Below are 11,860 nucleotides of genomic sequence, written 5' to 3'. Positions count from 1 at the left end.
GCCCACACTGGGGCCTCCCTGGAAAAAAGCCCACTGAGTATATGACTAGTGGGGAATTTTTCCAGTTATGCAACCAGACTTTAACACTTAGAAATCCCATATTGTCTCCTATGTGCTTTAATTTTCAATATAGTCACAGCACAGACCTTTTCCACTCTTTTTTTCCCTCTGACCATTCATAAGTGACTTTTCTGCGTGCACACTTGCAGGACACCGGCTATTTCACAGGAAAGCTGGATTAATTCGTGTTTCCTTTCCCCTGGGCTCGGAGCCCTCGCTGTGCAGTGGCAGATCTGGGCCACATGGGAGAGTCCTCTGCTCAGCCCTGCGCCTCCCGCTGCTCTCGCAGCCGGACTCTAACCAGTTGCTTTAATCTTACTGTAGTTTTAATTAATGTTTCGCGGTTACAGGTGCCTAAGGTGCCTTTTTAATTTTTTTTCGTTTTTTCCTAATAGAGTAAAAAATAAAAAATCTGTGGGCTTTTTCCACCTATGGAGTTTTCAGAGCCACTCAGGACTGGACACTGGTTTCTCTCCATTTTTATCCATGCCCGTGCAGGTCTGACCTCTGGTGTGTGGGTACAGCTTGTTTTGTTTGCATTGGCTTCACAAACAAATGTTGATCCCTTCCACTTTAAACTTGCCTTTCCCTGTTACGTTAATGCTTATAATGCTTCCTTCTCTACTCACACTCTCACACTGCTTCATGGGAGAGAATAAATGGTTGCACGCTTTTATTTTTTCCCCCAATTCAGTGGCAAAAATAAAAGGGGGAAAAAATAAAAAATAAAAAAAAAAAAAAAGGAAAAAAAAAAGTTTGTAAAGACCCCATGCAATAAAGGCAGGAGGCATGAACTTGTTTATTTTATGACTGGAACATCTCATGTGAGTGAAGGGGAACGTGTGCATCTCCACATGCCGATGCCTAAGTGTGCTTGAAAGCCAGAGGTAAAAAGAGGTGCTCCCCTAAAACGGGCCCTTTCCCCTTTAAGCTCCATGGCAGAGCAGCGATTCAGCTTTTCCAAGTTCATCAGGTGTGCAGGTCACGCAGCAGCCTCGCCTCCTTGCACATGGAGTGGCCCCTGTGGCACTTGGCCATCTCTGCGTTGCTGTCAGCTCCGGATGTCCCCGGAGCGAAGCAGCCGGAGCTGGCTCCTCCATCCTAACACACAACACGTACGTGAAAATGAAGCGTGGTGTGTGCGTGGTCAGACACTCGGGTGGCAGCGGGACCCGGCCTCATTAGCAAAAGCAGTGGGAAGGGAAGTCTGCGGGCTGGGAGCAGGGCTAGCGTCACCGCCAGGGCAGGACGCGACCATTACTAGAAGACGCTTCAGAGTGCAGACGAGTTCACGTCCTACCCTAACCACCCCGCGGAGACAAACCCTCGCCCTGTGAGTCAGCAAGCTTGTCAAGGGTTTGTGCAACCTTATCTCGCACATCCCAGCTGAACCCGGATCACTCTGGGGCTGTGCATACCCGAGAGGCAGTTGCCGCGAGCGAGGACAGCGAGAGGTGCTTGGACAGGGGCCGGGACCGTCACGGTGAGGGCACGGCGGCGGTGCCAGGAGGGTTTAATCCCTGCCCTGCAAGACTCGTTTCTGTGCTCTGCAGGAGGAGGCTGATCTCTGGGGCTTTGTAAGACAGAGGTGGGGAGGTGGGAGGAAAGAGGGGAACGGGAGGTGCTGTTTTGTGGGTTAGTTTTAATGGGATCAGAGTTGATGTGTGAGTTGGCTCAGGACGGGATTTAATCAAACAGGCCTCACAAAACCTGAGGGAGCAGGAGTCCAAAGGCCACCCGGAGGCCAGGACAGCCCCGGCCTCACTGCACGGCTCTGTGTGCCCCCCGCTTCACCCACACACCTTCCCTGCCCTGCCGTGTGCCGAGCTCGCCGCCACCACCAATGCTGCGCCTCGTCTGGGATGGCATCTCCTTCCAGGTGCTCTTCATCTTCCTCTTCGTCTTCCTGCTCGTCGCTGACTACATGAAGCGGAGAAAGCCCAAGGATTACCCCCCAAGCCCCTTTGCCTTCCCCTTTGTGGGAAACACACAATTTCTGAACTTGAGAGACCCTCTAGCCACGATGCAGAAGGTAAGGGGTGTTTGCAGCATTGCACGGGGGTCAACCCAACCAAACCCAACCCAACCCAACCCAACCCAACGAAGCCCCGCAGCCCACGAGGACTCGGAGGGCTCACCCAGGGGGCCAGGAGCTTGGCTCTCAATCAGCAGCAACGTGGATGAAGTTTGCCCAGGTACAAGGAGCCAGACAATGGATAAAGGGCATGGCACAATGCCACGGGTCCAACTGCGGCTGCAGGTGCATCAGATAGGAGTGAAAAGGCTTTGGGGAGGGCATGAAACAAGAGCTGTTTAACTCAGCTGAGGCTTGCAAGGCCCGGAAAATGCAACCTGGAGAGTTTTACTTGGTCTATTTCACATGTACACCAACTCCTGAACACTGATTCAGAAAATGAGGAGAGATCACATGCAATCAAGCCTATGCTTGTGCAACCATCCCCTCTTCTCTCCTAAGCTTAGCTTCCCCTATTTGCATTGCAAATCTGCCTGTCCTTCACTGCAGGACACCAGGGCTGTCCCTGTCCCAACAGACAGATTCTTTGTGAATGAATCCCCTTTTATTTAATTACCCTTTTCCCAGCTTATCGACAAATACGGGAACATCTTCAGCCTGGAACTTGGCAGACAGAGATCAGTGATCGTAAGCGGGCTGCAGCTGGTCAAGGAAGTCCTTGTAACCCAGGGAGACAACTTCTTGGATCGCCCTGAAGTGCCTATCAGCGCAGAGGTCTTCAGCAGCTTGGGTGAGTTACCACTGGGGACACGTGTCTGAGCCCCAGTCACGGTGCTGACCCTGAAGAAGTGCCCAGGAAGGAGGCTGGGGGACAGTGCCACGGTTTGGCACTGATGCCAACCAGAGCCATAGGCACGGGCACACCCCAGGAGGAAGGGGCAGAGGTCCTGCTCCTCCTTGGGAACGGCAGAGCCCTCACGCTTCTTCCCCCTGGGGAGGGCACCTGCCTTTGCTCATGGTGGGCTGTGTCTGCCAGGGCTGATCTCCTCCAACGGGCACCTGTGGAAGCAGCAGAGGAGGTTCACCTTGACCACCTTCCGAAACTTTGGCCTGGGGAAGAGGAGCCTGGAGGAGCGGATACAGGAGGAGTGCAGATTCCTCGCCGAGGCGTTCAGGGAGGAGCAGGGTGAGGACCACGTCCCGCAGAAACCAGTCTGGCCCATTAAAATTTCCCCCGTGACTCACTGCATGCTAATGCCTGCTGAAAATACCTCCCCTCACACGCAGTGCCAGCGCCCTGCCAGCATCCCAGCTTGGTTCCAGGAGCGTTTTGCCCTCCAATTAACTGATGACAGCAGCGAGGTAGTGCCCAAAGCCCACCTTTGGCTTACTGTTCCATTGCAATATTTATAAAATCTCGTGTGCCTATAATGTCTCCAGTTTATCCAAATGGCATTTGCTCTTCTGCAGGTGTTTCCAACCTTCCTTTCCAAACAAAGATCTCCAGCAGGGTGCCCACCAGGGGCCACTCACTTCACCTCTACTCGTGGAATATTTTACCTCTGATGACTGTGTTTCCTCCTCCTTTTCTGTGGAGACTGGAAGAGAATTGATTGTTCCCTTTTCCTTCTCCAGGGAATCCCTTCGACCCTCACTTTAAAATCAATAATGCAGTCTCAAACGTCATCTGCTCCATCATCTTCGGCAATCGGTTTGAGTACCACGATGAGAAATTCCAGAATCTGCTTCAGCTGATGGAAGACACGGTTAGACTCCACGGGACCTTTATGAGCCAGGTACAGCCCTCCTGCCACCAGCACAGTCAGCAGGCAGTTTTGCAAGGCTATGGTTGCTTCTCTGGAGTCAACCTCAAAACCTCCAGCCTTTCTGTCCCTGAACGCAGAGGGTAGGCCAAGTCCAGATGTTCTCCTCTGCTCTGGGACCAGGTTTTCCGTGGGGGTTCCCACAGCTGTGTGGCCCCTTTCGCTCCCTGGAGGCATCCTGGTGAAACCTCAGGCCCCACTGTGACTGAGTAATGCACCAGTCACTCTCATAACAGAGACACCAATTTTTTTGTAACGCTTTCCCGGAGCTAAGTTATTTCCACCTACTCCAGCAGTGTAGCAAGCGTGGCAGTGCAAGCTTTTCAAGCTTTGAAAATGGAAGTGGTTTTCCAGCCCTTTAATCAATTTGCTCTTTTTCTTTTGTGTCCAAAGCTGTACAACTTTTTCCCCACAATAGTAAAGTTCCTGCCTGGATCCCACCAAAACATTTTTAGGAACTGGAAGTTGATGAAAAAATTTGTGATTGAGAAGATCGAAAAACACAAGGAGGACTGGAACCCCTCAGAGAGCAGGGACTTCATCGACAGCTACCTGGAGGAGATGACCAAGGTCAGCAAGCAGAGCAAACCCTTCTACAGTGGGGATTAGAAGTCAGGAGGGACAAGAAACGAGCCAACGAGCCCAAATTCTTCACCTGAGCTGCCGGGGTGCCCATCGATGTGCTTAGGATGGACCCATCGGTGGGATGGGGCTGTATGGGGCTTGGGACTTCTACCAAAGCCCTTGGGGTTGATGTGGTGCAGGCAGGACGGGGAAGTCCTCGCTGTTCGTGCAGCACTAACACACCTTTTTGTGAAGCCCAACGGCAGCAACTTGCGTGAGGAAAACCTGGTGGCGTGCACACTCGACCTGCTGTTTGCCGGGACCGAGACCACCTCCACTACTATCCGCTGGGCTCTACTCTACATGGCCATCTATCCCGAAATTCAAGGTACAGTTAGCAACGGGGCAGTGCTTTTGCTTGGTTTTAGCTCTCACAGCCCAGTGGGAGGCTCTCTTTGAGAGGAAAAAAACAGGAATCCCCCTGCACTCAAGGTAAAAACAGTTTTTTCCAGGCCTCCCTTGGCGCTCCATGGCTGACCTGGGCTGGTCCTTCAGGGAGCCTCACGGGAAACACCCCACATTGTCCCCATGTTGTTTTTTTTAATGTTTTTGCTACATCTTGGCTGATCCTTGCTCTTCCCAAACAGCCCGCGTGCAGGCTGAGATCGATGCAGTGATCGGGCAGTCGCGGCAGCCAGCCTTGGAGGACAGGAACAAGATGCCCTACACCAACGCTGTCATCCACGAGGTGCAGAGGAAAAGCAACATCATCCCCTTCAACGTGCCCAGGCTGACAGTGAAGGACACGGTCGTGGCCGGCTACCTTGTGCCCAAGGTAACCCCACTCCTGAGCACCGAGGTGCAAGGAGCAGACTCCACCTCCCAGGCATGTTTCGGGGCAGGGCCACTCGCTCGCAGGCAGGAGGCACCAACCCACAGCATCCCTGCCCCTCGCAGAGCTCACTCCTAGCGATCCCGTGGGGGTTTCTCTGTCCAAACACCGTCCTGGAGCAGGGTGAATCGTGCACACCCGGGCTGAACGCCATGGGGCAGGGCCCCTGCGTGCACCACTCAGGCAGGGATCCCTTATCACACTGCTGTGGTTTAGATGAACTTCGGCCCGTGGTTGCAGCAAACAAAAACACTGCAGATGACAGAAGGTTGTGGGTATATAATAACCACAACTCCAGCCACGTGATGGGAGATAAATACTCGCAACAGCTTTGACTATGGGTGCTCTTCATGGGAAGGAGAAGGGAGGATAAAAATCTGCCTCCTGTTGGCAGTGGCAGAGAAGGTGCAAAGTGGTTTTCTTTTTCTCCTCTCAGGGCACTGTTATGATCCCAAATATAACCTCTGTGATGTTTGACAAGGAGGAGTGGGAAACCCCAAACACTTTTAACCCTGAGCACTTCCTGAAGGATGGCCAGTTCCAGAAAAGGGAGGCATTTATGCCATTTTCTATAGGTAAGATTTGCTGGATTTGGGTGCTTCCGTCCTGAATCACTGGACTGGGTCTTCCAGCTGCACAATGGAGACAGCAAGCCACCCAGGCTGGGGGCAGCCTGTGCTGTAGCACCTTGGGAAGCTCAGTTTGGGTACAAAACTGGTCTTTGAAGCGTGACGTGGGCAAGGCGGTGCGGGCTGGGTGATGCTCCTGCAGGGGGAGGCTTTTTTGGCAGAGAAAACAAGGTGGCAGGCAGTGAAGGCTGAAGGTGGGTGGCTGTCTCTGCAGGGAAACGTGCCTGCCTGGGTGAGCTGCTGGCGCGCACCGAGCTCTTCCTCTTCTTCACAACACTGCTCCAGAAATTCACCATCCAGGCTCCGCCAGACACCACCCTCAGCCTCCAGTTCAGGCTGGGCATAACGCTGGCACCCCATCCCTACAAGATCTGCGCCGTGCCGCGGTAGGGAAGCCGCGGCCACTCTTCTTGGAGAGGGAGCAGCTTGGCTGCGAGGTGCCAACCTCCTGCCTGCAGGGAGAGGCTGGTTTTTCTTTTAAAGCAATCGCAAAATCATTTCTTCTTACAGACAGACCTTGCAGTCTGTATCAGATCAGAAAGGCAGTTAGTACAGGATCTGCCAGGGCACTTTTTGGGCTTGCAGCACAGCTGTGCAATGAATGAGGGACTAAGGGATTTCTTCATTTTATGATGGATGGCCAGAGATCACCTTGGCAAGAAAATTAGCAATGCTTTAGAGAATGCAATGTTCTCACTGTTAGCCCTTGTTTTACAACATTAATACAGGTAGCAACTGGTAACATTTTTTGCTTTATCTTTGGCAAATAACTTGTAAACAAAACAAACAAACAAACAAACAAAAAAACCTAACATCTCTCTTGTGCATCAATAAATGCTTCTTGAAACATTTTTATCATAAAGCATTTTGCAAAGAGAAGAGCAGCTCAGGCACTTCCCAGCACTGATGGGGACGCTGGGGCAGAGGTGGCCGCTCGGAGCCACGCTGAGCTGCACAGCACCCACGCTGCCACAGCACTGCTCCCCGTTAGCAGAGAGGCTGGCACGCGAACAGTGAAGGCAATTCATGCGGGCCTGATGAATATGAATGACCCTAACAACACCAGTGAGCCAGCAGGAAGACTACAAAAGCCTGTGGCTAGGTTCGGGCACACCACAGCAATTAATGGGGTGACACCCACACAGAGCACGGGCAGTGCCCTCCGTTTCCGACCTCTCTTTATAAAATCTGTATCTGTAGCTACAGAAGTGGAGGGCCCTGCTTCCCAGAATGTGCTAACTCAACCCCCTTCACCTGCTCTGTGTTTCCAAGGGGCTGGCATGCACGGGGTGGAGGGGGGAGCTCCAGCACGACACACGGCAAAAACAGTGGTGGCAAATTATTATCTAAAACCACCACGCACCAGGTGAAGGTGTCCCAGGACTGCCTGAGGGTTAACGCCGGTCGTACGTTGGCTCAGAAGGGCTGTGCCACTTCTGGCAAGGCTCCTTGGAGCACAGGACTTGGCAGGGAGGCTCTGCCCCAGCCTCTCCTTTTCTGTGGCAGACACAGGCAGGTGGAAGACAAGAGGTTGGACTAAGATGCGATTTCTGGCACTTGAGGCTCCTGGTTTACAGACCCATAAGGCAGGGATGTGAGCACAACAGGGGGAACCAGCCAACCAACCTATTTTTTAAGATGCAGGCTTGACCAGGCTCCTACTAGAAGAATGAGCCAGCCCTGACCCTCCTCTCCTCGCACCCTCGTGTCAGTGGCCATGCAGCCACCCCAGCTTCCCTCCTGTCCTGCTCCCAGCGAGACTCCCGCATCTTCCCTTCACAACAGAAACAGGGAAGTTCCTCTGAACTTATGTTCTTTCTTTTCCTTCCTTATGAGAGCAAAAAGGGGAAGGAAGGGTTGAAGTGGGCTCAATGCCTAGAATCAGCTGGAAAAGGGAGGTGGGAGCAGTGATGTTTCTGTTGTGCACATTACTCCCAAAGCACTACCAGTCTGCAGGTGGCTGTTTTTGTTTTTTTTTTTTTTTTCCCTCCTCCTTGGCTCAGTTTCCAGTTTCCTTTCCCAGGCTGCTGCTATATACAAAGGCTTCCTTCCCCTCCAGGTCTCCCTTTGGTAAATAGAGCTCTGAGCACAGAGCACATTTCACGTGACTGTTGTGCACAGCGGCTCCTTACATATCCCCCCCCACACCCCTAAACCATCTCACACGGGTGGCTGACCTCACCCCCACCCCTTCTCGGCACCGGGGTCTGTACTGCTGCAGATCTCTCCCTCAAAATGCAAGCCTCCAGCTGCAGTGCTCGTCTCCTAAGGAGCTACCAGAAAAGGTGTAAGCAAACAGGGTCCCAGGGCTGACTGGGATGCTGCTTTGGGTAACCAAGCACCTGGAAACCAGCCCCCCTGCACGCAGCATCCCGTGCTCTGCTCCTTCCTCCCCTGCTCAGGAAGGCAGCAGTGGCTCCCAGTGCGTGCCCACAGCAGCTCCCCTCAAGCTGAGCCACAGATACTGGCTGAAAACATCCTGCAGCTTGGCTCAGGCTTCCTGTGCAGCTGATAACCTCTTTCCTTCCCTTCTCCCTCAAATAAACACCTGCAGTTTTGTTCTCTGAAAATGTTTTTAAGTCCTGTCTTAGAAATAACACATACGCACACAGAAGAGAGATTCTTCTGTATCTGGCCATTTGCTTCCCCCTCACTGGGACATCTCCAGCAGCACAAAGACCCTTCTGCATCAGGAGATCCCTCAGCTCCCCCTCCTCATGGATAACAGGCAATACAAGTGCTTGCTTACATGTCAGGCTGCTCAGGGCAAGGATCGTGGTTCAGAGAAAAGAAAAATCAAGCTCTGTGGTAAAAGCAGGTCTGCAACAAGGCCCCTGAAGGAAACTTGCCACTTTCCACTTTCTCCCTGTTGATCTTCGTGCTAGAGGCCCGAGAGGCTGCCTGGCCTCAGTCTCACTTCTAGGTTGAGGTTAGGGCTCAGGAACAGGGAAGTTGTCAAACTGACAACCTGCAATGCAGACTGAAGAGAGAAGTCGTTTTTTTTCTCCAAACAAAAATGGGCCAGGGGTTGCGGAAGCAGGTACCTCAGTGTCATCAGTGTCCTCTTCGGTGTGGCTGAGGAGAGCATGCAGAGATCTGAGCATATTTCAGTAGCTATGAGCAATTACGTAAGTCATTTGACAGCTCATTTGTAGCAGCCTTTAGCCTTTCCACTTCACCAGATGACTGCCAGCCAACTGAGGAGCAGGAACCAGCTTCATACAAAAGCAGAACTGTAAGCTGGAACAAGCTGAAAAGACAAGGCCAAGGCAGCACACCTCAGATTTGCTGCTGTAAGACACGTATCACACAGTGGGACATTTGGGACAGCGTGATTGTAACAACGGGCAGAATCACTTCATATGTTGCCTACAAGTACGGATACTTACAGCAGCTGGGGACCATTAAAGGCACTGCTTGGAATAAAGACACCAATACATTAATTTTAAAAATCTTTATGTGAATATAAAAGAATTATTTCCAAAGAAACAAAACAAAAAAGATTAAAAATTAGTGCAACTTTTCAGGTTCTATGCAACACAGTGTTTACATTTGTTTTAAACTGACGATGTAGACACTGATACACAGAAAGTCTTAACCCTAGCTTGACTAGTGGGGGGAAAGGGGAAAAAAGCAAGGAAGTCTTAAGAAAATCATTTTACTAGACATTATAAACTCAAACAATTGTTTTCATTTTCTATTTCCTAAACTATGGCTACTTAAATAAAACATCAGTATTGCTTATATTACTTATTTCCAAGTAAGTTTATATTGTATAAAATAGAATACCCATATACATATATATTTAATGAAGGAAAAAAAAAAAATGAGTTCAGTGAAAATTTTTTTTCTGTTTCTTAATCCACTACAATACAGCTGCTCGAAGTCTTCTCAAAACTGCTGCCTGATCCACCTTAAGAAGAACCTACTAGCCCCGAATTTGTATTATTGCTACAAAATACTTCTCTTCCATAGCAGTTATTCTTAATCTCATATAAAGAAAACTATGAGTTAACAAACGATATGTCAATCTGAACTTATTTTTGCTTCTTTGGATCTGTATTACCCGTTTTACCAGAAAACGACCAAAATTACTAATAGTGCTGATTAAATTCAGCAATATTCCATGATTTCAACTCATCACTTGAATCTGTTCTTAACCGTGAAATCTGGGTAGGACACAAATTAATCCTGCTGCTGAACCAAGCAGCCTCTTTCTTTGCTCTGTCCCAGCAATGGCCAGAGCTTAGCAGTGGTGCACACTGCAAACAGCACTTGGATTAACATCGTTCTGCTGTTGTGCCACGTGAAATTTAGCCAGAACACAGCAACTCCAACAGTAGCCGTGTTTGACATTAATGAAGTTAATATTAAAAGGATATTTATTACGATCCTTTCTGCACACCCAGATGAGCTGAACTGAATACAACAGTATGGCTTATCAAATATTTATTTCTGCAGATCAGTTCCTCATTCACAGAACGTAATGCAAGTTGATCCAGCTATAAAATAGCCACTCTTCCACAGGTTCTCAAAATCCCAAAGAAAAGCTAAATAAGATTGCATTTAGCCATTTACGTTTTTTACGTTTTAACAGTTTGAAAAAATCCCAAATAAGTAAAATCTTTTCTAATACCTGAACACCTGATTCATTTTTGGCATCCCCAATGAGAATCCTGGGGACTACCCTGCCCTGAAAAAAGCTTATCCCCAGCAGTAGTTCAGTATTTAAGTTTTTTCATTGCTACTCAGAAGACAAGCTTCTAATTAAACAATAGGGAGGTTCTTGGTCATTTTTGGTCCCAGGGTCTGCAGTTTTGAGAAGCGTACATCAAAGACATTTGCTCCAAGGTTTTCACTATTCAGCACCTGATAAAACTACTGACACAGCTCTACCACTGTGAGAACAACAAATGTATCAAGCCTATTAACTAAATGATACTTGAAGGATGTCCATGAAAGTTTTCATGCTGTAAAGAACAAAAGCTGAGACCCATTCAACACCATCAGTGACAGTTTCACGTTTCACTAGAACACACCGAAGTACTAGGCTTTAGAAAAGTGAGAGTAAGCCTTAGCAAAATGCTTATGTTCTGCTGCTCACCGCCAGCTCCCACACCACTAACAGATTAAATATGCAATTGTATCTTAATAATAATAATAATAATAATAAAAATACTATCACTGCAGCAGTAAAAGACTTCAAAACCCAAGAGGTAGTCCAAAAAAGCAGAGTCCTGAAGAACACAACCTGACAGACATAACTGTCCAACAACAGCTCGTTTGCAATATTCTGTTCCCATCACCTTTCACGAGTCTGGCTTTTAAATGCCTCGTGTAGACATAAGTTTTGCAAGGAGAAATTTTCACAGAATGCCTAAACATCTAACACTGTAAGCCATCACCTCAATTAAGAAGCAACGCTTACTAAGTATTAAAAGTGAATACTTCCCTTTTCTCTAGCATTGCATACAATGCCCAAGAAAAAGATTAAGATGCTTGGGAAGGAAGAAATCAAAGAGCAAGCCATACTGAGGGGCATGCGATCTGCAAGACTATGCAGAATTCACAATTCAAAACATATTCAAAGTAGCAGAAAATTCTGCAAAAGCAAAGCTGAACCCAGTTCTCAAAAGATGGCCTTAGTGGTGCAGACAGACATATGCTTTCTCTCATGCATATGGTTGAGATTTACATTAGGTTTTGGACTGGTACAGCACCCTCAACTACGTAGTGTTAAGTGCATTCATTTAAGGGGTGCTGCAATTTTATTTTGTTTAACCACAGGTATAATGAGTTTGTTCTAGCCTGTTTGCAAAGAAGAATGGAATTAGCAAACTTCTTAAAAATACAGCTTGCAACAAAAATAAGACACTTTGTAAATAAAGTGACATAATTCTGTGAAAGGTAGCAACTT

General features: G+C 48.9%; 1 protein-coding gene across 3 annotated transcripts; it reads left to right on the top strand.

Annotated features, from left to right (window-relative positions):
• Positions 1-1,044: 1,044 nt before the first annotated feature.
• Positions 1,045-6,792, top strand: LOC311440848 (cytochrome P450 2J2-like). 3 transcript variants are annotated; one of them, XM_084528292.1, is made up of 10 exons: positions 1,045-1,175; positions 1,759-2,092; positions 2,663-2,825; positions 3,072-3,221; positions 3,671-3,831; positions 4,252-4,428; positions 4,678-4,810; positions 5,070-5,257; positions 5,751-5,889; positions 6,158-6,792. In XM_084528292.1, the coding sequence occupies exons 2-10, from the start codon at positions 1,904-1,906 to the stop codon at positions 6,331-6,333; spliced, it is 1,476 nt and encodes a 491-aa protein (XP_084384418.1). In that variant the 5' UTR covers positions 1,045-1,175; positions 1,759-1,903; the 3' UTR covers positions 6,334-6,792. The 3 variants fall into 3 exon arrangements, with proteins under 3 accessions (XP_084384418.1, XP_084384417.1, XP_084384416.1); XM_084528291.1 differs by having other exon boundaries at positions 1,145-1,393; XM_084528290.1 differs by having other exon boundaries at positions 1,145-1,543.
• The last annotated feature ends 5,068 nt before the right edge of the window (positions 6,793-11,860 follow it).

This window comes from Aythya ferina (assembly GCF_964211825.1).
Source record: "Aythya ferina genome assembly, chromosome: 8".
NCBI classification, from domain to species: Eukaryota; Metazoa; Chordata; class Aves; order Anseriformes; family Anatidae; genus Aythya; species Aythya ferina.
This window is presented reverse-complemented; position numbering and strand designations above follow the sequence as displayed.

What these genes read in the sequence shown, in the direction of transcription:
- LOC311440848 (XM_084528292.1), top strand. Translation starts at nt 1,904, where the DNA reads ATGCTGCGCCTCGTCTGGGATGGCATCTCCTTCCAGGTGCTCTTCATC. An exon ending in ACGGGACCTTTATGAGCCAG is followed by an intron (nt 3,832 to 4,251) that starts GTACAGCCCTCC and finishes TTGTGTCCAAAG; the next exon opens with CTGTACAACTTTTTCCCCAC. An exon ending in ACCTGGAGGAGATGACCAAG is followed by an intron (nt 4,429 to 4,677) that starts GTCAGCAAGCAG and finishes CTTTTTGTGAAG; the next exon opens with CCCAACGGCAGCAACTTGCG.